This window comes from Colossoma macropomum, unplaced genomic scaffold (genome assembly GCF_904425465.1).
Source record: "Colossoma macropomum unplaced genomic scaffold, Colossoma_macropomum, whole genome shotgun sequence".
Taxonomy (NCBI): Eukaryota; Metazoa; Chordata; class Actinopteri; order Characiformes; family Serrasalmidae; genus Colossoma; species Colossoma macropomum.
The window spans coordinates 23,916,366-23,942,772 of record NW_023494807.1 but is presented as its reverse complement, the minus strand read 5'-3'; the positions used below and the strand labels follow the sequence as shown (position 1 = coordinate 23,942,772).

The 26,407-nt window shown below is 39.9% G+C and overlaps 1 protein-coding gene across 1 annotated transcript; it reads left to right on the top strand.

The window, feature by feature from the left end:
- The first annotated feature begins 4,043 nt into the window (after positions 1-4,043).
- rorcb (RAR-related orphan receptor C b) lies at positions 4,044-25,887 on the top strand. The gene is made up of 10 exons (XM_036555899.1): positions 4,044-4,491; positions 12,644-12,729; positions 13,824-13,965; positions 15,085-15,567; positions 16,865-16,986; positions 18,363-18,495; positions 20,235-20,342; positions 20,977-21,087; positions 23,162-23,274; positions 24,013-25,887. Exons 1-10 carry the CDS (start codon positions 4,485-4,487, stop codon positions 24,172-24,174), a joined length of 1,467 nt encoding a protein of 488 aa, XP_036411792.1. The 5' UTR covers positions 4,044-4,484; the 3' UTR covers positions 24,175-25,887.
- The last annotated feature ends 520 nt before the right edge of the window (positions 25,888-26,407 follow it).

The window sequence follows — 26,407 nt, the reverse complement described above, 5'->3', positions numbered from 1 at the left end:
GACATAAATGGCGGCACCTTCAGATCAGTCACTAAACCACTTTGAAAAGAATGCTTTGAATCATACTGTCTAACTCTTACTGACATTGCTGGCACAGGTGTTCAACTGCCAGCACACAGTTTATATAATTTCCATAGAAAAGCACTGTCAATACAATGGAACTTTCTAGAGGTGTATAAAGCTCCTCATCACTGGGCTGTAAAGCTGTTGGCCTGCATTGTCTGGAGTGATTGAGCTCCATCCAGTACCTTTGGGATGAGTTGGAGTGGAGTTTGTGGTCCAAAACTAATTGTTCAACATCAGTACCTGACCTAACTAATGTTCCAACATCTTGCATCTAGAAACGCCCTATTAATACCCATGATTTCAGAAGAAACACTGGATGAGCAGGTGTCTATGCATTTCTGGGCATATCATACTTAAAAAAGATGGTTCTTCAAGGCTTCTTTAGTAAAGGCAATGGATCTATTTAGAACTATGCATTCTACATAGAACCACTTCATTCTTAAACAGTTCTTTGCATGGTGAAATGGTTCTCCAGATTGATGGATAATGTGTTGTATATGGTTTTACATAAAACCTTTTTGAAAATATTTCTAAATATCACCAAAAAAGTGGGCTCTTTAATTGGGCTCTGTAAGTTAGACATAATAACAATAGCAGAACCCTTTTTGGTGAGACCAGAGACGTTCAATCATGTATAAATGATGTGTGCTTTGTTTGTATGATTTGAATAAAAGAAGTGGATGAGCGCCTTTTTTATAGTTGAACAACATTCAAGATGAATTTTGTACTTAATAATAAGCAACTGTTTAACAATCCACTGGTTTCTTCTCAAAACAAGTCACCACTCTGTCTGTTCAGGTTTAACCCAGTATGTGGCGTGATGGCTGGCAACAACAAAAGCATGTCATAATTTCACATGAATTAGTTTTCACTCGTTGCTCATTGAAAACAGCAGGGAAATTCTGTGAAAGTGTGAATTCTAAACGTTTATTGAACCCCATAATTGTGTTTGCAAGCAGAAGAGGAGATTTTAATTTGATGAAAAGTTATTATTGTGCATATAGTCTTGCTACATGGCAAGAAAACCATTTTACATTTTGGTCATATTTTTGACATTGAAACAAAAAACAGAGAAATGTCACACGTGAACTCAGTGAATCACAATTTAAATTGAAATGTAATTAATTGCATAACTATATAAATGACGATATAGTTCTTTTAAAAACTATTATATAAAAATATTACAGGAATTTCCGACACTTGGAACGATTTCTTTAATACAGTTTGTGCACAATCCATTAGCCAAAGTAAGGATAGGATAGGGACAGTGGATTATATTTTATCTGTAACTCTCAAAGATGTAATCCCTCATCATCCTTGTTAGCCATGACTTCAGAAGAATGCTCTGTACTCACTGTTCTGATTGAACATCTATTATATGCAGTGTTATGTATGTGAACTGAAGAGTTGTGCATTTTTTCGTAAGCTTGAAAAACAGGAAACGCAATAAATATTTGAATTACAAAGAATAAAAAAACATTACAGAGTATTATATTAGGAATTTCAAAGCAACAGTAGCAACTCTAGATTTCTGAAGGTTGTATTTACTTTTTCACATAATCTGTTCAGTGATCCATACCCATCCACCACCTCTCTTTTCATATCTCTCAATCTCTTTGAGTTGTCATAAACAGCCACTTCAGTGCCCTATCAGGAACTGCAGAGAAGGCGCCCGAGGGCACTCATGGGCAGAATGGCACACTCACAGTTCATAATGTGCGATACGAGTGGGTGCGGCCCTGTAGCGCAGTTCATAAGCCTCAGTTAGTGCCGAACAAACAGCTGTGATACTGTAATTCCTGATTGCAGCTTTAATAGAATCTCTCTAGTGTTTGCTTTCTCTCATCTCCCCCCGCTTTCCATTTCAGTAAGTATGCAGTTATGTAAGGGCCTGGGGTCAGAGTGTCATGGCTGTTGCTATTAGTTACCGAGCAGGGCTACAAGCAGGAAAGGCAGGGGGGGAAGCAGGGAATGAAAATGGAGGGAAAAAAGAGGTCACAAACATATATAAATAAAGGTTCTTAAAATTAATATACAGTTAGGGGAAAAAAAAATTAATTGGTGTAAAGTCATTATAATATGCCCAGGCTCTAATTTACAACATTCTTTATTCAGCCACACACTGAAAGATTCTTGAGGGGACAAAAAGTGGTTCTTTCTGCCACTTTTATTGAGACAGCAAAGAGGAAATAAGGTGTGGAATGTGGCCACTATGGTTTGTAAAAGCTTTCGAGTAAGGAAACACTGCTTAAGGCATCAAAGGCACTTTTATTAAAACCAAGAGTTTAAATTTGTGACTTCAAAGCACGGAGAGGGCTTTTTGTCATGGGACAGACAGATAATGTGTCCCAGAGGAGGCTTGATTAGAGATGGAAGGGTAGGCAGAGGTGCTGGAGGCTGCTGGAAACAGAAATAAACACAGTATGCAAAGAAAAAAAGGATGGAATAGGGAAGGGAAGAGAGCCGAGTGAATATGAAAAATGAAAATAGAGAGAGACTGACAGACAGACGGATGAGAGCGAGAGGAAGACATGGGTGGAGATGGAGCGATGACAGAAACAAAGAGAGTGAGGAATACAGGATAAAAGGAGTGAGTGGGGGAGAGAGAGAGAGAGAGAGAGAGTGAGAGAGAGAGAGAGAGAGAGAGAATCACATTGTGTACTCCAGCGCTGCTCCAGTAACCTACTTACTGTAATCTTCCTTCTCTCTGTTTCATAACAGACCCCTGCCAGAGAATTGCATCACCAAGCCTTCCCACATCCACTCTCTGCTGTTTCCTCGTCATCACAGCCATTTTGGATTTTGATAGTGCATAATAAACACGCTTACCCACACACATACACAAGCAAGCGGGTGCTTCGTTTCTTAGGCCTGGAATCAACACATGCTTCAGGGGTGACAAGCACAGCTTTCCTTTCCTGGAACAGACAGAGCCTTTCAACGAGCCATCTTTTTGGCAGAAATGAAGCTGCAAAGTATGTTAGAAATACTCTACCCTTTCTGACAAGGTGCCAAGACATCTGTGGTTATTAGACTATACTCCTTCCCTCCTTCTGGGGTTCCTCCTAAATGACATGTTTGGATCTGTCTGCCAGTATTTAGCAAGCCTGAATGACTCTGAAAAAAACAGAAACACTGTGATTACTCACGTTGTTAAACCCTGAAAGGATAGAGCGGATTTTGATTATGCATTATAATCTCAAGACAGCCTGTGTTGCTTCATTAAAGGGGAACTCCACCCATTTTCAAAAATTCTACATAATTAAATGGTTAAGATATAAACAAAGTGAATTAGAGTAGTTTGACGTGAAATACTCCAGTTTAGAGAAACTTGCGAGTCAGAATTGTTCACAGTGGTGGTGACAGGAACCAGATGTCTGAAGAGTTTAATGCCTCTGAAAGCTCCCTCACAGAAGGTTATTACATGAAATAGTTAAACACATGCTGCCTGATACCGGAGACATTGTATTAGTGTAATTTTGTGATAAAGTTTTGGCTTAAAATGTATTGTAATCCATTTTAGGGGTACATGCAGGGTGTTGAAAGGCAAAACAGTCCCTAAATAAAACTTATATTATTTCTATAGTCCCCAAAGAAAACACAATTATGGCTGTTTTATCCTAATCAGCATTCCATATAAAAACGTTGAGGACATGTGTGGGCTCACTGTTGGTTGTGGATAGTAAATAAAATGGCTTTATTTGTGCTGTAGACACGGCGATCCCCGGGTCCTAAAACCACAACTGTAAAGAGGTTTCTCTACAATGAACCACTTCACATCAAACCCCTCTGTTCACATCTGAGTTCAGAAATTTCGAAACATTGGTTGAAGTCCCCTCTAAGGATATTCCTGAGCATATCGTGCTAAGAACACTGTCATTTGAAACGTCCCTCCTTTTAATTCGCTGTGTTTTAACCTGCATAATGCACTAACGCTGACTTAGCAGTTCCACCTTAAGAGGCGGCGGGATGCGCGTCCCCGTGAGGAGAGTGTGTGTATGTGTGTGTGAGAGAGACCGAGATCATGTGAGAGTCCATGCGCCGGAAAGTAGGTTAGCAGGGTAGACTGAGAGGAAGGCAGAGCTAACGCAGAGATAGGGAGAGAGAGAGACCGCTGTGACTAGCAACGTTAGCGCTCAGCGTAGTACGCGAACCAGTTCGCTACAACAACGCTAACAAAAGTGCTTTTGCACGGCACCGAGCTCCGAGGGAGTAACTGGAACAACTCTGAGGATTTTTGTTTTCGTCCTTCATTCTTTTCCGTTATCGATAATGCTCCCCGCCGGAGCCCAAAGGTTATTTTTAGCTAGCGGTCTCAAGCTAGCCACTTAGCTTAAGCCTGTCCAACTTCTTTCTAGTTTATCTCGCCGCACGTTGACGCGTTGAGGACTTCCGAAAACCCCGAAGAAAACTTAAAAATGCGAGGTAAGTGCGTCTGCTCTTTATCACAGCTCCACCACACACAAACTAAACACATTTAACCACTTTTGAGCGGCTGAAATCGCCGCGTCTGCTGTTACAAACGAACAACCAACCGCCCTTTGCTCTGTTGATGAGCGCTCGCGTTCGGTTATTTGTTTGTTTGTTTGTTTGTTTGTTTCTCACGTGCGCCGCGCATGCTCGGAGACCACGCCGCCGCTAACCGCCCTCACTTTTTCAGGCTCCAGCATTTCGAAGTGCGCAACGCGGAGCTGCTAATCCTCACTGCCATTTTTCCGCTGATGAGCTTAACGCTGTCCCTCCGTCCTGCCGCGTGTTTAGTCTTCCATGCTTGTGCGTTTTATGCGAGTTTTTGTTTGTTTTTCCCCACATGCGGGTTTTTGCATATCCAGCAGAGCAGCTGTGTAAAATAATATGGAGCGGGACATTTTGCATTTTTGCTTTGCTCAGGGATGAATAAACACTTCTAAACACAATCTGACAGTTCAGGTGACAGGTAACGGTGCTACAACAGGGGTGGTTCGTCAGGGAGGTCCATTATATTACGTAATAAGGTGGGAGGGGGCATTGATGAAGATGATAGGGGCAATTTATTAATAATAGATTGCATATGTAATTGCAGACGACTGAGAGCAGTGAGTGCCTGGCTCCAGATTTCATTCCTGAAGGACACTTAAGAAATCCAATCTGTTGGATTACAGCAACAGAGGAAATCATTCTCTTGTTTATTTGTCGTTCGAGGTTTTATCCATGGTTTGTTGTCGCTAGGCTGACTCAGTTGACGTTCAGCCCGGGTCTGTGTGGCTCTGAGTCAGTGCCTTCCTCTCTCGTGTCGACTGCGTGTTGTTGTTTGCCGAGAGCAGCATGGCCGGCTGTGTGAGCTGCCTGTTCTACTGACCTAGATCTGTCAGCGGGGAGAGAGCCAAACGGGAGGGAGGGAGGGAAAAGGGAGAGAACGATGGAGAGAACGAGAGGGAGGGCGTGGAAGGGGCGGAGCCTCCACCAGGACGGGGCGGGGCTTAGCCAGAGTCGTGCAGCTCCATGCGGTTAGTTAGTAGAGGCTGCAGCGCCTTCGCCTGAGGCCAGCGGTGTATCACATACTTGAACTTTATGTTGCTTTTTCTGTCGTTAATCTCTCAACAGGTAACGCGATCCACCCAAATCGAGATTCTGTCCGTTTACGTTATCAACACACTTTTTTAAACGTATTGAATGTTCATCTGGTTTATTAGAGTACAGAGTTAATGCATGAGGATGGGCAGCCTAACTGTTTATTTTAATTTTGTTTATTTTTTATGCCAAGGAATAACAGTTTGATAGTTAATAGACAATTACATAACACTCTTACCAAGTAAATGAAGAAATAAATATAACATCAGCAACCACAAATAACACTCAGTATAATTTCATTACATTGAAGCTGTGGTAGAATAGTTTAGGCTAAACTGGCCACTGACTAGCACACTACAAGTCACAGGTGCAGACTCGCAAGACTTACGTGCATGTTGCGGAAGTTTTCATTAAAGATTGTTTATCTGTTTTGAGTGACAGTGCTTCACGAACCCTGTCAAGGAGGAAGAAAAGACGTTATCAATACTGAATAAAGACAACAGCTTCTGAATATGGCTCCTCAAGGCCTAAATGATGTCACTTGTTGTTCATCATGTCACTGAATGTGACAGTACATTATTTTCATGGCTAAATAAATAGGTTGGTGTGACGGTGGCTGGGGGGCGTCACTAAAGTTTATGTTAGCTTAAGTGACTGTCTATACAGACATGTAAAAATGCCTGTATTCCTAAAAGATATCTGCATAAAACATACCTTATTCATTTGAAATACAAACTTTTATACACTATATCAATTATGAAATTGAAAGAATATTTTTCAAATCATGCATAAATAACGTTACATAAGCATTCTGCATACAAAACGTTACAGTTAAACATGTATGATGCAAAGTGACTAAGTACAAGAGTTAATCCAGCGCGTCTAAAGCGTGTGGGGTGTGCCATGCAGCTGCATGGCAGTAGGTTATTTCTGCCTTTTTCAAAGCCCAGACCTCACAACCACACACTGAATTTGTGCAGAAAGAGAGGTCTTTTTCTTTCTCTGGGTAAATATGAACAGCAACTCGGTTTTACAGCCTCATTTACAGAGGGATCCTACTGCCCATGTATGTTTTATGACACAAAAGACTATAGGTTTGGTTTTGTTTGACCTGTCTTATCTAAAAGCCTGGAACATATTGTCCCTACTCTTGTTTTCCATGAAAGGGTGCTATTTAAGATTTTTCCCGCGAAGACTCTTTTTATTTTTATTTAGGAACATCATAGATGTAAAATTCATTCCAAAGAAGAGAATGGACACACAAGTAGTGTCCGCGACAGTCATAAACTATAGCCAGCATGAACACGGCATCAACTTATTGAAATCTAGCTTCAGAAGATGAGAATGTAGATAGGAAAGTTCCAGCTGTTTGTGATACCTGGATACCTGAGACACTGCTCTGTTTATTTCTCACGAAGGGTCTTTTTCAGTAGAGTTGGGGACTAACAGGTACACAATATGCGACATAATACAAATTGCAGGAGTTCATCTGATACGATACAGTACAAGACAATACGTTATTCTTGCAGGAGTGCTATATTATCCTTTAGGTCAAGAGTTTAAATTTGATACATTGCCTTATTCATATTTTGAGCACGTCCTCAGTAGGCCTGTCACGATCATCGCCTGTCTCAAAATTTTAGCTGGTGATTAATTGGCATATAAATAATTGCGAAGAACAATTTAACTGTAGGTTTTTTATGTTCATTGTATGCAGCTATTATAGTACAAGCCTTAATTGGTTGATTAGCTATCCTACTTCCTAGCTGTGGCACCCAAGTGACAACGGAAGCGGCTCAAGCTCACAAGCAAACATTACTCACTGCTGCCCTCTAAAGGTGGGCACCAGAACTACTTTTACAAGCATTTACTTCGATCTAACACATGCAAATGCACCTAGTTTACATTCTGTTACTTAAAACATCAAAATATGACTGTGAAAGTTAACAACTATGGAAAACAGTTGCGATCAGATGATTGTAATGATCATGACAGGCTTAGTCCTTAGCATGTCAGCTTCTGTCTATCAAAGCTGGTTTCAGCTAACGTTTATTAAAGGCTTCTTTTAAAGCAGAACATGATTTGCTCAGTTCTATTTTTATGGTTATCATGTCTGAAATTTATACGGAACTGTATCTAACCCCTCTTGTCACGCCGCCATTGTTTGGCTGTCCTGCAGTTGTTGTTGTGATGGTGCAATAAGGGAATGTACTTTTAATTATGTTTTGGATCAGATATGAATTGGCATCTCGCCTGATCTAACAAAGCACAAACAGGAGAATAATTGTGTTCTGCTCTAGGCGAAAAACAAATACGCAGTGCTAATCATTAACCAATATGAGAAGAGATATTGCATTGAATTGATGTCAGTTTCAGTGAATATTTACATGAGAAGGAATGGACATGGAAAAAAAAAAACATTTACTCACTCAGTCGGCTTAGAAAGAAGTCTCTGAATTCCCTTTAATTTATATAAATCAAATTATCACACAGTTCTAGTTTGTTACTCAACCATTTGTTTATTGTAAACCCCACATGAGCATCTTCACAGTGCATTCAGTGAACACTGAGTACACAAAAGAACAAGTAGGCCTGGTTATTCCCAGTGCGAGTCATTAGTGGATGTGATCAAACATGGACAAGATCTTACTTTTTGTTTTAGTGTAGAAGAAGTATAAGATGTAACACCTGCCCTTTACTCTCAGTGACCGGGCCACGGTGCTGCCTCGCTGACACACTGACCGTCTTACGCGCTCAGAGAACTCCTTCGCTCTCGCACACACCTGACCGCTGTTGCACCTGCGCGCAATAGCTCATGTGCTGCAGCCCGAATGCACATGAGATGTGTGGTGTTACGGCGGGGTTATGAGTTCAATAAATGATATGAGTGGTGACTTGCAGGGCATTGATCTTTCCACTGGCCTACATAGCACATGCTAATCTTAAAGGAGCCTATATCCTGCATTGTTCTTGGATTGGGGAGTTGACAGTACGTGAAATTCTAACAGTGTTTACATACTATATTGGCTATATTCAGTTTTGCATGATCTGGGCCCTTTTAAGCATTCCCAACAACAAGGCTTGATTTGCTGAATAACGACATAATTTCCCCCTAATGAAAAAAGGAGGGAAGACTTTATATCTTTTATTCATACAGGCCTACATGAAGGCAAATTGAAAGGGCCTGCTTTTAACAATACTTTATGTATTCATCGCTGGACATTGCACATAATCAACATAAAAGTAAATGCACCACTGTTGGCCAGCTCGCTAATTTTCAGCTGTCGCGTTGAGAGGAACCGCATGGCAATGAAAACTTAATTCTTTTCATGCTCCAAAATCCAACCACACGCTAAATAAAAGGAACATGCTGCGCCATGCATTTATGACGCCCATTAAAGTTTATTTCCCTGACATTTGAGTGAACCTAGAGAGGTTATGAAAGTGTCCCATGGTTACCCGCTGTATTTGCTGAAGTTGGTGTTTGTTTCAAGTCTCAGGAGCAGGCCTACCCAAATCTGAACACTATCAGAATGTCCAGGTCACTAATTTGAGGAAGAAGGTCCTTCCTGTGTGATAATGTGGGAGTATTATGTTTTAGGCCTACTGTGTTGTGTTACCCTGATAGATCAGATGAGCCTGCTGTGCTGCTTTTTCTAGGAGCCATATGTGGTTATGGTGTTGCAGTTGTATCATTTCGTTTATAGCTGCTGTCATTTAGTAGGTATTAATCCATCAAAATTTCCCTTGCTTTTACGTTCCCTGTCAGCCTTAACTGTAGTTTTGTAGCCGTTGCTGCTCTATATTTTGATTAGACTACAAAGATAACAGAGAAAGGCAAGACTGGTGGATTGCTCAGTATGTTGATGTGAAAGCTCAGTGGTGAGTATAGGTTACTATTTTATACCCACTACTTCCTCTGCACGTAGAAGAAGTGGAGCCTTTTTGCATTCCTTTCTGATCTGTATAACTTGAACTCACCGCATTGCAGTGCGTTCAGTTCCAAAGCGAGAGAGAGAAAAAATAGCTTTACGATGGGCACCTCAATTGGTGGACATCAGAAACCGATACAGTCTGGTCTAAATACGTTCCGATGACTGTGATAATCATATGACTGCAGGAGGGCCAAAAGGTCATCTGCATGCAAGCCAAATGAGATCAGCTTAGCCCTTAATGATACCCAGCGTCTTTTTTTTTACTGGGTAACACCTCCATCAGTACAGGGAAGCATGAGGAATATGGACATAAGGACAAGGAAGAAATAAAGTGAAACAGTTTGCTAGGCAGGGAAAAGTTATTTATGTGCATTAAATGAAAACACTGCATGAATTACAGATAGAAATAATTTTTATAGCCTTTTTGTTCTTCAGATTTTCAATTGCTATATATTAGTGTTTCGAATGCAAGATGTAGACTGAGGGGGAAAAAAAGGCTTCTTTTTACCGAATTTGCATTTGTGAATATAGAAAATGTAGTGTCCTTTCTGGTTTTAGCATGTTAAAACCATTAGGAGATGTGTTTTATGTGTATTATCTCTCTTAAAGTATGCCTACAGTGCTGCGCAGTCGTTACTTGCCAGTCGAGCCGAGTTCCACCTTAAGAGAGAAAAAAGGAAAAGCCTATTCAAATGGTGTGCGCTTAGCTGCTTCCCACACGCCTCCCCCTTTTTCAATGAGGAAAGTGTGTCAGTAGGGCAGCGGGTGCACATGGGCTGACAGCCAAGTGTGCCTGAATGACATCTCGCTCAGCCAATCGCTAGCTCTCTTTGCGCCCCTCTGCCAATAGGCGCCAAGGAGCTGGGAGTGGGCAGTTTCTACTGCGTCACTGGACCACAGCCCCGGTGAATGGCTGTGTTTGAGGCACGCAGGCAGACGGCGGTTATATAACTCAGAACAGAGAGGGAGGGGAGAGGGGGCGTGGCGCTCAGGGGTTTACAGATTTTTCCATTGCATGTGTACACAGGCTTGTTCTGTGCTTTTCTCTCTCTCACAGGGAGGGAATACAAAATGGAGGACGAGTTTTTTTAGTCCAGATTCACGTCACTGCTTGTTATGGTTAACGCTTTTACATTGTGCCGCCATATGGAATGCAAAGTAGCTATGTGGGTTCTTATGCAATCATTACATAGCATTATTATCTAGGCTCCTCAGAGTCCCAAATCGCTCGCCTGTCATTTTTAGAATGGCTGGTTAACACCATTAGTACTTTCGACATATTATAGGCATGCAGAGCAGCTGCTGGTCTTTGCTGATGAAGTCCTATTAGTATCTTTCTAATTCACAGCGTGCCTTTCGAGGCAAATGAAGCAGAATATACTATGCGTTTTTGCAAAAGTTTGGGCGCCCCCGGTCAAATTACATGTTTTGTTGATTGAAGTGAAAATGAGTTAACACATCGTCTACAGCAGTGGTCACTAGCCCTGGTTCTGGAGATCTGCCTTCCTGTGGAATCTAGTTCCACAGTGCCACACCTGCTCCTTCTAATAAACTTTTTCAGAAGGTCTTGATTGATTGGATCAGATGCAGTAGGTGTTAGGTAAGATGCAGGATTGAATTAAACTCTTCAGGAAAGTAGATCTCCAGGAAGAGATTACTGTTTATTTGCCAAATTTAATGTATTGGAGAGAAAAAAAAAAACATAAAATGTGACCTGTTCAAAAGTGATCACTTTTTTTCAAATATGTTAAACTTAAATAGAAACCGCCACATAAAAAGGAGTAGGTAGGTGTAAACACCTGCTTGCCAAGTGCTTCTTCTAAAATCAAGGAAACATTTAACACCTTTTTGCTCCTGTATTCTTCTGGGAAGCTGCTAGTTGTTAGAACATTGTCATAAGGATTTGATTGCATTCAGCCACAAGAACACTACTGAGGTCAGACTGATGTTGTATGGTTAGTTCTGGATCACTACAGCTCATCCAAGTTATTGGATGGAGTTCCACTGCTCCACAGCCCAATGTTGGGGGCTTTATACCCTTTTGGTGATGCTTGGCATTGGACATGGCAACCTTAAGCTCATGTACAGCTGCTCCACATCATCCCATTCTACCAGCAGTGCTTTTCTATGGAGATTATGCAAGCTGTGTCACCTGTGTCAGCAATGGGAGCTCCATACAGGACCTGAAGTGGAAGGCCTGTCTGAATACTTTTGGACACAGTGTATGAAATAGGTAGTTATGGTTATCGTGCATTGTCAGCCCAAATGTGCAAGACCAGTCTCTTTTTTATGTTGAAGCCACCCAGAGCAGCTTGTTGTGTTCCTCATTTGTGAGTAAGACTTCACACTCTCTGCTGGTTATCTAATGGTCATTTGAACTCTCTGCTGGAGGCCTGTGAGGGGTTTCAGAGATATGGCGCTTTTCAGTTGGTGTGAGTGAGAGCGATAGAGAGGCCAGAGTGTTTTCTACTTAAAGGGCATTACATTAATTTTTTGGCACTTTTAATACTTCTCTGAAGTTGTGTAATTGGTTAAGGCTCTTCTGTTAAAGACTCAAAAAATATGAACGCTTTTTCTCTGTTCATAGCAGAATTTACATGGCGAATTTTAGGTGCTCCATCACTAAAGCAGTCTTGTTAATAAGCTGTTGTTGAAAATCTGACCTCTGCTGCCTCTCTGTTTTATTCCCATTAACTTTTCCTTCATTGAGTTACTGTCGCAAAAGAGCAACTCACAATGTAGCACTTTTGTTCTTCCGTTTTTTTTTGTTTTGTCTGAAAAGCTGTGCTTAAGCCAACAGTGAGTCTTAGTAAATCTCTGTCTGAAAAGAGTACATGACAGGTTCCTGTTTCTCCTTTTCATTACTTCACCATTGTGCTTATGGAAGGATGTGTTAGTCATAATGGCTCACTTTGGAGTGAGTTGGCCAAATGTGCAGCTCGTTTCGAGACCATTAAGAAGAGCCCATTACCCCAGACCATTCAGAACCACTTGCATGTGTGTATAGCACATCTTGCCTATTAGTGTGCTACACTGTGACTTTCCTTCAGGCAAAAGTCTAATATTGCTCTTGTGTCTCTGTTTACCCACAGCTCAAATAGAAGTGATTCCGTGTAAGATCTGTGGGGACAAGTCCTCTGGGATCCATTATGGTGTTATCACCTGTGAAGGCTGCAAGGTAAACATTTTATCCATTTAATCTTGCACTTTTGCCTCCTTTAAGGCATGTCGTTCTCCGTTTTCAAAATGTGATTTATAAGTGTACTTCCTTCAGGTAGCCCAAGTACGAGAACAGAATTCTTATACAGGCAAAGTTATTGCACATACAGCATTTTCTAGTTAATAAAGTATTGAATAGTGTATTAGCTAATGTAGAAAGATTAATCTTGATTTGGTTCTTCATCGCTGTCCTGTCACCTCATAACCTCATAACATTTTACACCATTTGATAACACCGGTTGGCCTTTCTGTTGTGTGAACATTTCAGAATGATTTGGCCAATAGAAATGGTCTAAAATGACTTAATAAAGGCCTGTTCACACCAATTAGATTGAAATATAAAACAAGATTTTTTTTTTAACACAGTGGAACCTTCACATTGAGTCCAATTTTTTTTTAAGAAACACTCTGAACAAGACTGACCTTGATTAGTAGCACCTAAGAGTTTGGCATTTTTCTTTTAAGCGCTGCAGCTGTAAGATCCACAAACTGGGCACACCCCATTATACAAAAAGACAACAACATGGAGTTCCACTGCCTTACAAGAACTAAAGCTGCAAAATAAGTGATTCTGAAGGTATTTTTATATGTCGGTGAAGAGTTCAAGGCGTCTGCTTGTAGCTCCTCATGTTAAAAAGGGAGCAAACTATGGGGAGCCCATCCTGATGTACATTTGTATGGACTGCGACCTTAAACACAGAGCTCTGATTGGTCAGCCTGATTTTTAAACACAGTTTGGACTGTGAACGACAGCATTAATATAAGTGTTCGATTTCAGTAGTTGATGTTAATCGTTTTGGTCCAAAAAAATCCAACTTTGTGAATAGGCCTTAATATTTTGTAACATTTATGTACTCCAAATGAAAAAATATGTATATATTATGCTCATGTGCAAGGTTTTGTTACGACACCAGAGTTTTGCCTTGTTCTTTAAGCTGATATAGGACATGGGTTGTTGTCTTTCCTGATTCACAGCCAAAGCCAGTTTGCGTATAGTGGTTCCTGAGTCATGGGTAAGACATGACTGCAGTTTCATTTTGCGTCTGTTTGCAGGGATTTTTTCGACGCAGCCAGCAGAACAATGCCATGTACTCGTGCTCTCGACAGAGGAACTGCCTCATTGACCGCACAAACCGCAACCGCTGCCAGCACTGCCGCCTGCAGAAGTGCCTGGCGCTGGGCATGAGTCGAGACGGTGAGTTAGCATTAATGTCTAAGCACAGGAAAAGAAAACACAAATGGACATTCAAACTAAGATAAATCAAACGACAGGAAAACACTTCTGGTCTGGTCTGGACCAAACCGCAGCACAGAAAAGCCTAAAACACACACCGATACCAGCTGGGCTTCTGAGTGTTAAAAAAAATTTGTTAAAATATTTAAAGCCTCACTCTTTGTACTACTGATTATCCGCCCAGTGCTTAGCATGTATGAGGCTAACTGTACATCAGTGCCTCCCTCTTTAAAATTTTTAAAATGTGTGGATCTGAGCATGGTAAAAATGGAACATTTTGACTGTATGTGGTAATCCAGGACCAGGTTTTGCAAACTCTGGTCTAAATAGATGACTAAGACAAATAGTCCTGATAAAAGAAGAACACAAAGAAAGATCAGACACAAGGTCTTGTGGTATGGGTGGTGTTTCATTTATGTAATTAAGTGATGCCCTGACAAGACAAAGTGAGTAATGTTGAAACTTTAGAGAAACGAAATTAACAAAGGCTAAATCAGGTACTGAAATCTCTCACAGGATGTGTTTGTGATGGTGTATGTTTACTCTTACAGGGTTTCACCATAGTGCACAATACACGGCATACCCAGACGTGTATCATAACTGTGGTCATTTTATACCCTGTTGTAAAACTGGATGCTAAACTACAGCTCTATATGCTAGCTAGCTGCAGATCATTCAGTCCTCTTAAGTGAATTGTGAAATTTGATTGTGTAATACTTGTTTGTGCTATTGGAACAACTTCACCTGAATATACACCTTATACCAGGCTCTTGACTTACTGCTACTTGACATTTCGATGGCCAGGACAACTGAAAACTTTCACAGACAAAGTCATAGCAGTGATGCTAAAAGGAAGGGGTCCATTCTCACTGTTCTCAATCTCTGGTCTAATTAAATTATAAAAAACAAAATGTGAAATTAAATTATCCCTGACAAGCATAGAGTAGCCCAAATCTTCAACAGAATTACCAAACTAGGTCACTGTTTAACTTAGCAAGGTAATGTTTTTTCCTGCTAGTCCCATAAGCAATATGTGGAAATGCCTAATTTTAACACCATGTATCTCTGTTCCTCCTGTAGCGGTGAAGTTTGGCCGCATGTCTAAGAAGCAGCGTGATAGCCTGTACGCGGAGGTGCAGCGGCACCAGCAGCTGTCTCAGGACTGCCTGTCCGGCCTTGGCGGGGGTCTGACCCACGAGCACGAGGAAGCAGGTGAAGACAGTGGTCACAGCCGCTCGTACAGCAGTGGGGGCTCCAGCGCTGCCCTCAGCGACCTGGACGACATCGCTACCCTTCCCGACGGCCTTCTTTTTGACTTGCCACTCACTCCAGGTGAGGCGGGCGAGTATTGCGGCCTAGAGCCGTTTGATAGTGGAGCAGGAGGCGGAGTGGGAAGTGCGGGGAGCGGCAGCTCGTCCACTCAGAGCTCTCCAGAGCCCAGTGTCCTGGACATGACAGAAGCAGGACGAGTGAAGCACGAGTATCAGCTACTGCCAGAGCCCAGCCTCCTCACACATACGCTGCTGGGGGCGCTGCCTGACGACTGCTCCCTTCTTGACATAGGTGGGTCTTTTGCCGGAACACTACTGTGTTTCTGTTGGGGCTGCAACTAGCAGGTACTTTTGTAACTGATTAATTCATAGATTGTGATTTCATTAATTGGAGCACTACCTCTGCAGTTTCTTCACACATTGTCCCATCGCAGCAGTGGCAGTCAAAGTCCCATCTGTTCTTTTATGTCAGTCAGATGTCTCTTTACTGTCAAAGTAGGCAGCTTTTCTGCTCTAAGGGACAAAATGCACCTGACTTGATAGGCAAAAGTCTGGCTTGTGACAGTAGATCAGCACCAACTCTTCCTGTAGCGTACTGCAATCTGTCAAAATGGCTGTGTGTATCATATGAACATTATAGAACATTATAGAGTGCTTTTGTTCTCGGGTAAAAGATGAGCAACCCAATTATATGATTGGTTGATCCTGTACAGAGAACAAACTTAAATATAATACTACAAGTTTAATGTTACTCTGCCATACTGTACCTGCACTGGTGGAACATTATCAAATATTTGCTAACCGATAACTTTGTATAGACTGACATTAACAGTTACAGTGATAACAAGAACACCAAGTACTAAAAACAGAGTTGCTCATTTATCACCTCAATGCACCTTATACGGTAATTAGAAACCCTCCTCATATCTTTTGGCAAGTCTGATGTATTCTAAAAGGCATACCATGGTTCGATTGTGATAGGTTAAACAATACCCAGTCCAATATTATTTCAGCGCCCCTGGGCAAATGACTTGTGTTGTTGATTTTCTAAGTGAAAATAAGCACCCATCTTTTACCGAGAACACACTTATGCACACTTTAATGCACAACTATTGTTTATTTTCTGAATGTAACATAATAGAAAAAAATGAAAAAAAGCTCAGAAAATAATTAGAAATTTTGAACTAAAATTTGCAGAAAATATGTCCTATTTAATTTTGTTCCCTGTAGAGCAGTTGTACCTTTTTTATGGCATTTTTTTTGGCAGATGCTCTTATCCAGAGCAACTTACAGTTTGATCATTTTAGACAGGTAGGTGAATGTAGTGTTAGGAGTCTTGCCCAGGGACTCTTAGGGTATGGTGCATGCCCGGGTGTGGGATAGAACCCCAGTCTACACCGTAGAAGGCAGAGGTGTTACGCACTACACTATAGCAACCTGTAGAGAATATTAACTTATTTTCACAAAGAAAATAAAAAAAAACACATGTAATTTTACACTGAGTGTTCAAACCTTTGCATATGACTGTATAGTAAGTGCATTGGAAGTATGTTGCTGACAACGTGTACTGTATGTGTTTCTATGTGTAGAGCGAATCACCCAGAATGTGGTGAAGTCTCACGTGGAGACGTGTCAGTACAGCACAGAGGAGCTGAAACGACACACCTGGAACCTGTACACACCTGAGGAGACCCGCTCGTTCCAGCTCAAGGTACATTCAAAAATCAGCAAGGCAGTGATTGAGCTATGATCAATCAATTCATGTTATAACAAAAATACTCATATCTTTGATGATTACTTAGGCAGATGGAAAGATTGATGAGTGGTTTGTTGGATAAAAATTCGTCTGTGTGATCTAGTGCTGTTGTGAAATAATGGAATATCTTGTTAGTTTTTGGAAGTGATGTACTAGAAATGCCTAGTATTGATCCAGTTTCTGTTTCAGTATTAGCAAAGTCATAGCTGCAATACCATCTGCATGAATTAAAAATCAACATTAAACCCCTCGAGGTTTTGTTACAGTTAAGTTAAAATTTTCTCTTTTATATATATATTTTTTTTTCCGAAAAAGCGTTTTTCTTACAAAAGAACCAAAATATTACAAATATCTGATTTGTTCTGTGATACCTCTGTTTTCTTCTACTCGTTTAGTAAAATTTCATGATAGATCAAATTATAGTCCACATCAAATGTAGTGATCAGTTTTAGGCCATATTACTTAGGCCTTAAAGGGAAATTTCACCGATTTTTCAAACTTTCTGCATAATTCAATCATTGAGATGTGGACAGAGTCATTCAGAGCCCTTTGATGTGAAATTGTACATTGTAGAGAAACTTACCAGCTCAGAATTCTTTAATGGTGATCATAGGAACCAGACGTCACAATATCCAGAAGAAATATAACTATTTTATTTATTTTTTAAAAGGACTAGTACGTCTACACTTGTCTTTTGAGTTTTATGTGTAATGATAATTATGATAAAATAGTAATGAAGTATTTTCGGGACTGTTTAGAGCAACCTGCTGCAAATGTTAGGACAAAATCTTATCTCAAAACAATCATAATGCCATGTCTCAAGCATCAGGCGTTACCATTTTATGTAGTAGCTGTCTGTTAGGTAGCTTTTGGAGGCATTAAATGCTTCAGACATCTGGTATCTACCATCCTACCATCTGGTTCCTGTCGTCACAATTCTGACTCAAGTTCTCTAGAATGACATTTCACATCAAACCACTCTGAACAAGTTTGTTTACATCGTAGCCAGAAAAAAAATGGTGGACTGCGTAGATGGATGTATGCATGGGTGGATGGATTGACTGTAAGAATCTAGAGTTAAAGGGAAAAAGAACAGAGAGACAGTATTTACCATTTGTTGAAGTTTGTGAGCTAACAGCACATACTGATTATCCACTTATTGATTTGTTTCATGGGTTTGCATCGCTAGATATGCAGTCTATGCATGACTGACTCAGTACTGACAGATTGATTAGATTACTGATATGTGTTCGTGTTTGATCTCTGGAGCACACATTCACGTTGGACTGTGGTAACGTTTGGCTGATTAACGCATTGATTTCTGTGTCCAGTCTGCTGAGTGGATGTGGCAGCAGTGTGCCCTGCACATCACTAACGCCATCCAGTACGTGGTGGAGTTCGCCAAGCGCATCAACGGCTTCATGGACCTCTGCCAGAATGACCAGATTATCCTCCTCAAAGCAGGTCAGTGCTGTGCTACCCAGCACCACACACTGAGCCAGGGCTGAACTCAGATTAAATACACATACAGATTACAGATTACGTACCCCAGATTACACACCTCAGATTAATATTGTCAGATTAGGGATTAATATAGTATGTTGTTCCGCTTCAGTTGTATCATTGCACTTTTAGGACAGGACTCAAATTCAGCAGTGTTTTAAACTGTTAAGGTGAAACAGTGATGAGTTAAATTAATGTTTTTGAGATTTGAGTTGTTTGTGCTGTAAAAGAGCTATTTAATCAACCGAATTAAAGTTTTCATGCACTTTTTTTTTCTTTTTTTCTCTGAACTATAACAGAAATTGGTTACGATAGAGAAAGGCTTACACTATCATTCAAATGTTTGGTCACTTTTTTCACTAATATAAACCCAATATTTTGAAGATACATGTTTAAAATGATTTACAATGCGTGTATAAAATAATTCTAATATGATGCTACTACTTTGCAACTCTATAGGGTTCAACATGTCAGTAGGAGGCTGGAAAAATTAAGAACTTTAGATGTATCCATAATAATGGACAGAGCTGTAGATGGTTCCATAAACTGAGAAATCTGTATAATATTAAGTGTGAAGTTGTAATAAAATGAACATTTAGAATGCCTCATATTTGAAAAGTGGTAATCAGATCTAAAGGTAGATAGCATATCAAGTAATTACTGTAAATAAAAAATTATTTACCATTTAAAGGAATGGTTTGGCCAAAAAAAAATTTATTGACTTAGGCCAGGTGTAGTTCGGCTACACGGTAAAGGTTTGTTCGTTTTTATAGTTCACAGTAGGTTTTACTGTGTCCTAAACCACTTTGACAAGTCTGCACAACCTTAATGAATATCAGGGTACGGTTTCACTGGGTTGAGAGAAGGTTTGGGGATATATTTTTGGAAAAGATTTGGGTGAGTATTGACCTCTAGTCTTTGTTAGCAATGTTAGTCTTGTTGCTCCAGCACTAAACTAAAGAAAAAACTTGAACACCAAACATGCCTTCACTAACTACATCTGGGAAAAGTGGAAAACAGTGTAAATTAGATTTTTTTGAACAATTTCTATAACTATTTTTCGGTGTTTCCAAAAAACATTACTAAGTACAACATCTTAAAATACCTTTTATTATCTAGTTGAATAAGATATCATTGACTGAAATAACAGCAATTATTAATCCAACAAAGCGATTCCAAACTTTTGAACGGTAGTGTATTTTACAAAGGAAAAAAAACATTGGGCTACATTCCAAAGATTATATAATTTATGTCCTGTTCATATCACATTGTTTATAATCTTTCAGCTTTGTTTGCTAACGTTTGTCTCCTCTTGTCCTTTTTGTCTCCAACTTTCTATCTTTTTATTCTCCGTGCTAACCATTTAAATGATGATAATTACACTACGAAATATATTCCCATATCTGCAAATTGTTTTATATCAATTTAAATTTTTAAATCAATTCTTCTAATGACATTTTTCAATGGTAAAACTCTACTTTTAAAACCTTTCCCCTCCTTCAAATGTTTTACTTTTTTTTTATTTATTCACTGTTTTTATTTTTTTTGTTTTGTATATATTTCCTATTTATTTATTTTTTTTATTTTGTGTATATTTTTTATTTGCGTGTTGGAATATATCTTCCCCTCCCTCCATCTTTCTCTCTCCTCTTCCTCCCCACTATCTCTTTGTCGCTCTTTCTAAATATCTTCCCATTCAGGCTGCTTGGAGGTCCTGCTGATCCGCATGTGTCGTGCGTACAACTCCGCTAACAACACTATGTTTTTCGACGGCAAGTTCGCCAGCCCTCAACTCTTTAAAGCACTAGGTGAGTGTCTGCCATCTCCCAACATAAAAATGCATTGTGAACGAGGTTAAGGGTGAAGTGTCAGGTTTTATTATCATTTGTGCAGTAAAATGTTTTGCACCAGCAATTAATGAAAGGAAGCTTCCTTCCAAGAAGTGATCATTGCACTTTAACTGGAATTGGTAGGTGTGGTTGTGTATAGTATACAGTCGTGGGCAAAGGTTTCAACACCCCTGGTCAAATTCCAAGTTCTGTACCTTCCGTGTATGGAAATTAATCTACAAAAACATCTGCTGTTTTCATCTCGAAACCAATACATATACATACATCCACCTATTCAGCCTACAGAAGTTTAGCTTCGCTCATTTATAAATCTAGGTCTTAAAGGCACTGTGATAAAAATAGCCTGTTTAATTCTAAGGCATAAAGAGGGGTTTAAAAATGCTAAAATAAAATTGTGACTGTTTTTGGTATGTAAAACCACATAAACGTCATAAGCGGACCTCAAAGGGAAAAAAATTAAATGCAAAAAAGGTGTAGGATATGGGCTCCTTAAACTTAATAAATAGAAATTTTGCTCTAAAATGCCATGTTTAAGTTTGTTCCCTATATTTCCATTTAGAAAATCAATCAAATATGTCATTTGTGTGTATAGGCTGTGATGACCTGGTGAATGCTGTGTTTGAGTTGGCCAAGAGCCTCTGTCGTTTGCAGCTGAGTGAGGAGGAGATGGCCCTGTTCAGTGCCGCCATTCTGCTATCACCTGGTAAGACACACACATGTGCGCGTAAGAAATATACAATTGTACAGACAGTGAAACAGTCAAATGAGAGATTTATTTTGGAATTGTATTGCAGTGTTTCCCACAGATTGTAAATGTACTTTGGTGTTGAGGTGTAGCCTGAGGGGGGAGCTTGCTTGTTTGTGTCTCAGGGGAAGGACTACCAGGAAGACTCTGAGAAGTCACTGACTCTAAAAACATAAATAAATAACACAATTTATATTAATAACACATAATTCTTTGACTGCACTCTGCTGTTACCAATACACACAGGTTTTTGTTTACAGGACTATGTAGGCATGTCAATGACAGAAATATTAATAACACTAAGACTTTCTATTCACAAGTTTTCTTAATAAGGGTAATATGGCACTAATGTACTATTGCAGTACTTTTCAAGACATTTTCATGATACACAATATGTATCAGGAGGTTTAGTTTTTCTGAAGTTTGATAAGTTGAAAAGTGCTCCAAAGCTATTCAAATACTATAAGCACAACCATTTTGTTTATCTCAGGTCAGTGTTCTTTAAGTATGGAGTATATCCATGATATGCTCGGAAAAGCATATTGTGATGTAATTTATCACAATAATGATAAATATCGTTATATTACCCACCTCTACTTGTGTGGCCAAAAACAGTGAATCGAAGTGTTTTATAAGAAAGAAAGAAAAAGAAAGAAATCCATTACACATGACTACTTAATACATTCAAGCTGTAATTGGATCCTTTTACTTAGTACTTCCTGTAATTATTTTAATTATTACTTCCTGCTTTACTTATACATTGCTCTCTAAAACACCGGACTTCTGTACCAACCCCACAAGGGAAAAACCCTGTAACCAGTTAAGCTTGACTAAAGTTATGAATATTTGAACTGTTGTGCTGTTTTGATTATCTAGATACCAGCCAGTAGAACCAGCTCAGAAACGACTGCAACAAAATTAAAATCTTTTTGAATATAATGTAAAGCTTACAGAGCTGTTTCTGAATGAGAATCCAGTGTGGTTGTTTAGATGAGGTTGGGCCTCTCTGTTCATCAGCTCGGTTAATCTTTATTCATCAGTTTCATATTAGCATGATGAGATGCTATGAGAGATTGCTGGCTGAGTTTACGGCACTAGCGCTGCCCTGCTCATGTTCACAATCAAGAGTCATGCTGTCAGCTGACGTATCTCGCGCACGCTCATGCCGATTACGTACAAGCACTGGCACGGATAATCTATGTAGAGCAAAAGCTTTAAATTCATGTGCTTAAATGTAGTTTACATTTTTTTGTTACTTTGTATCCTATTACCCAAACACTCTTTATGACTGACTGGAGAAACCTGGTGTGGTTGGGTTTGTGATTATATAGTCTGCCTGCAATTACCGCAAAGCAACTAACATACATAATCACTTGTGAACGAGCTTAAACACATTTCAGAAGTCAATACAAAACCGAAACTTGGATAACATCTGCGGGAATGTACAAAATACACCTCCCTAATGTATAGTCATCTCCTCTGACTGTATTTCAGTAAGGTTTAATCTTAACCAGTCACAGCAAAAAATGAAGTGCTTTGCTGACACTGTGAATTTGCACAACTCAGGGTACCTGCGTTGTGAATCTTAATTTCCTCGTGCGGCATCCTCATAAAATATTTCTCAATCTATTAACTGACATGCAAGTGCTCACTCTCTTGCCGTCTCCTTCATTGTCCCTTCCACTCCCTTGACACAAACTGCATTCCCCAAATCAGTTGCTATTTTGTTATTTTCAAAATAGTGAGTTGACGTATTATACTTGGGCGGGCATCCTTATAGCTGGGCACACCACCAAAATGTAACCTATGTGTGGGAAACAGTGTATTGTATAACATATACCTCAACCACACCCTGCCACACACAAATATGCACACACAGTGCCTGCTGTTCCACCTTTCACACACCCCCTCCCATCTCTATTGTATTATTTCTCTCTCTCTCATATCATTTTCTCTCTCTCTCCCCCTTCCCATCATACTATTCACTTTGTTTCATTGTTTCTCTCTTCAATAATTCTCTCACCCCTCTCAGATCGCCCATGGTTAACAGAGAGTCAGCAGGTGCAGAAGCTGCAGGAGAAGGTTTATCTGGCTCTGCAGCACAGCCTGCACATGTCAGGAGCAACCCCGGAGAAACTGGACAAGGTGAGACATGAGACAGACTAGATGACCTTTTCCACTTAGCATTCACACTAGGACCATGTACCCCTAGATTATTTACCTGTAGACCACATCACCTGACTCTGAGGCCTTTTACCAAAGTAGATATTGTTCACTCCTGATTCAACTTATCAAATCACTTAATTCTTGATTCGTTTAAGAAATATTTCATTAAAAAAGAAAGAAAGATATGAATTAGACACAAATCTTCCTTTGTCCTTTGACCTGGTTTGAAATAGGCTAAATCTGTCCTATGGGGTTTTTAGCCACAAGGTGCTGTTGAGTGGAAAGGGCCTCTGAAAAATAATGTGATCAACTGGCAGGCACTCAGACATTCATTCATTAGGCAGAAAATGACCTCTGGTCCTGAGCTGGACTTCAGCAGATCTTTTGAAAAGTACATTAGACTCTTTGTCTTTGTTTTACAGTTTCTAGCACCCTCTGCTGGACAAAAATACATGTGGGGAAGCTGTAATGAAACTGATTAATTAGTGAAGGATTCATTTGTGTGTCAAAGCATTGCTGTCATGCAAAAACTTAAACGAACCAGTAGAAAATTACAAAATGATTTAAATTTGAACAAGAATAAAAAACACATGCTCAAACACATTTGTGTATTTTTTTTAAGAAAGTTACCATTTTGGAGATATAAGGTTTTCTTACGACAATGATACTATGTTCAAGCAAGTTGTTTCAATGCTGTGATTCTTCTCGCTTTTGTAGATGGTGTCCAAGCTTCCACAAATGAAGTCCATCTGCAACCTTCACATCGACAAGCTGGAGTTTTTCCGGCTGGTTCACCCCGAAACGGCCTACAGCTTCCCTCCGCTCTACAGGGAAGTGTTCGGCAGCGAAATCAACTTCCCTGATTCCACTGACAGTTAGAGAGAGCAAGGGAGAGAAGTTGGGGGGTGGATGGAGAGGGTGAGAGAAAGAGAACCAGATACAGCGAGAAAGAGAGTGTACAGGGGGATAGTGTGATGGAGGATGAAACAGATGAAGAAATAGGGAGACAGTGGAGGCCTGAGGTGTAAAGCTATTTTTTACTGTAAAAAAGAAAAGAAATAGGAATCTGTACAAAACCTCATCTGACCAGCAGCCCACAGACAATCCAGCACCCTGTATCAGTCATCCATGTGTACAGGAGCACCACTCCCACTATTATAGGGGCCAAGAAACAGCATTACACCTCCCCACACAAACCCCCTGACAACTAACAAGCAGCACACTCTCAAAACATCTCAAGAAATGGATAGATAATCAGTGCACTTTTGCACGACAATAGATGATCAGCTTGTCTTTTGCAAATAGTGAAATCTCCATTAAGGCATAAACATCATCTCAAAAGGCATTGGTTCTCAGTTTTGTCTTCAGGGACATCCTGTCAGTCTGTATTTTTGCTCCAGTCTGGTTCCCAGTACACTAAACAGTGGTTTTCCAAATGGTCCTGGTGTAGCACTGCCCTGCAGTTTAGTGTTTTTCCTGCTCTTAACCTCTAGGCTTATTCTCTTTTATTCAGTAACTTAAAGGAATTATTCAGTAACTAGTAGATCTCCACAGTATATTGTATTATATTGTACAATATTATTATAATATGCCTCAATACTAACATTGCTTAAAAGGCCCATATCGTATGTCCTGCTTAAATTTGATTTTTTTTCCCTTGAGGTCCACTTATGATATTTTTGTGGGATTGTGTTCGAGAAACAGTTATATTTCATTTAACATTACCTTTTAAACCTCTCTTTATCCGTTAGAATTAAACAGGCTGTTTTTGTTACTGTGCCTTTAAGACTGATACATGTTCTGATTGGCCGCCCTGTATTGGGGTACATTCAAGGCTAAAACACTCCTTTTAACTTGGACTCCTTTTAACTTAACTAGCATGAATGGGCTGCTGTGGAATGATTAGGCGGTCATATTTAAATGCATTGGTTTTGGTGACATCACAAAAACAGTGAATTTAAAGTAGTCTGCGTTTGTAGCTTAATTGCCATGTGTGGATCATTTGGACTGGCTAGTGAAGTGAAAGTTGCAGAAACTTTGAAAACATACTACATGAACTCTTGTTTTTCATTAGATGGGCCCTTAAGTCTATAACATGCAAATGAGCATCTAACCAAACCAACTGCTTCATCTTGACCAATCACAGATGTTCTATAGATAATTTTGGAAGAAAGAATGCAGGCCAGTTTTTCACCCTGTCGTAATATGCAGCCCTAGTAATTGCTATGAAAATAATGTATATGTGGAGAGTGAGGAATTCTGGAGAAAGCATGGGCCATTTAGAGGCTCTTAGAGTCTAAATAGGCTAGAAAGTTGAATCAGGCCTGTTACAGTAGGAAAAATGTTAAAATCCTAATTCAGGTGTCGGGAACCAGAACGGAACAAAAATCTCATCCGCCCTCTCCTCCACGGCCGCCCTTGGACAAATTATGAATGTATGTTTGCCCCAACAATAGCACTTAGCCTTGGGGTGCGACCGAATGTATGTACTGCACTTTGGTTCACCGACAGGCTTTTTTTGTTTTGTTTTGTTTTGTTTTTCTTAAAAAAAAAACCCACATGAGTTACAAATGACAATCTATTAAGAAACCGTGTAGTGCCCGGATCTTTAGCAGTATGAAGGGACCAACCTCCAAGGTCAAAAAAGAACTCCATACAAACATTTCTGCACCAACCAGTAATCAAAAAGAGTGCTGGTGTAGTTTTTAATGCAGTGGCTTCCAACCCTGGTCCTGGAGTAGCACTATCCTCCACATTGTAGTGTTTTCCCTGCTCTAACACACCCACTTCAGCTTGTTAATTAGCTGATTAGTTGGGTCTGTTGGGTATTTCACAAAGTAGGATAGTTATCTTTAGTTAGGTGCTGAAGCAGGTGTCCATTTGCTTCTATTGTCCTTTTTTTAGAACAGAAAAACAAGACAAAACTATTGGCCATGGTAACTGACTGTAAAATGTAGATGCAGCAGGTAGAGATTGAAAAATGAAATTAATAAATGCTGTATTCCTTTAAGTTATATGCAGTCATGTGCAAAAACTTTGGCAGCCTTATTCAAATTACTTTTTGTTGACGTGAAGATAAGTAAGCATCCACTACAGGGAACAAACCACTGCA

What these genes read in the sequence shown, in the direction of transcription:
- rorcb (XM_036555899.1), top strand. An exon ending in CTGCTCCCTTCTTGACATAG is followed by an intron (nt 15,568 to 16,864) that starts GTGGGTCTTTTG and finishes TTCTATGTGTAG; the next exon opens with AGCGAATCACCCAGAATGTG. An exon ending in CCCCGGAGAAACTGGACAAG is followed by an intron (nt 23,275 to 24,012) that starts GTGAGACATGAG and finishes TCGCTTTTGTAG; the next exon opens with ATGGTGTCCAAGCTTCCACA.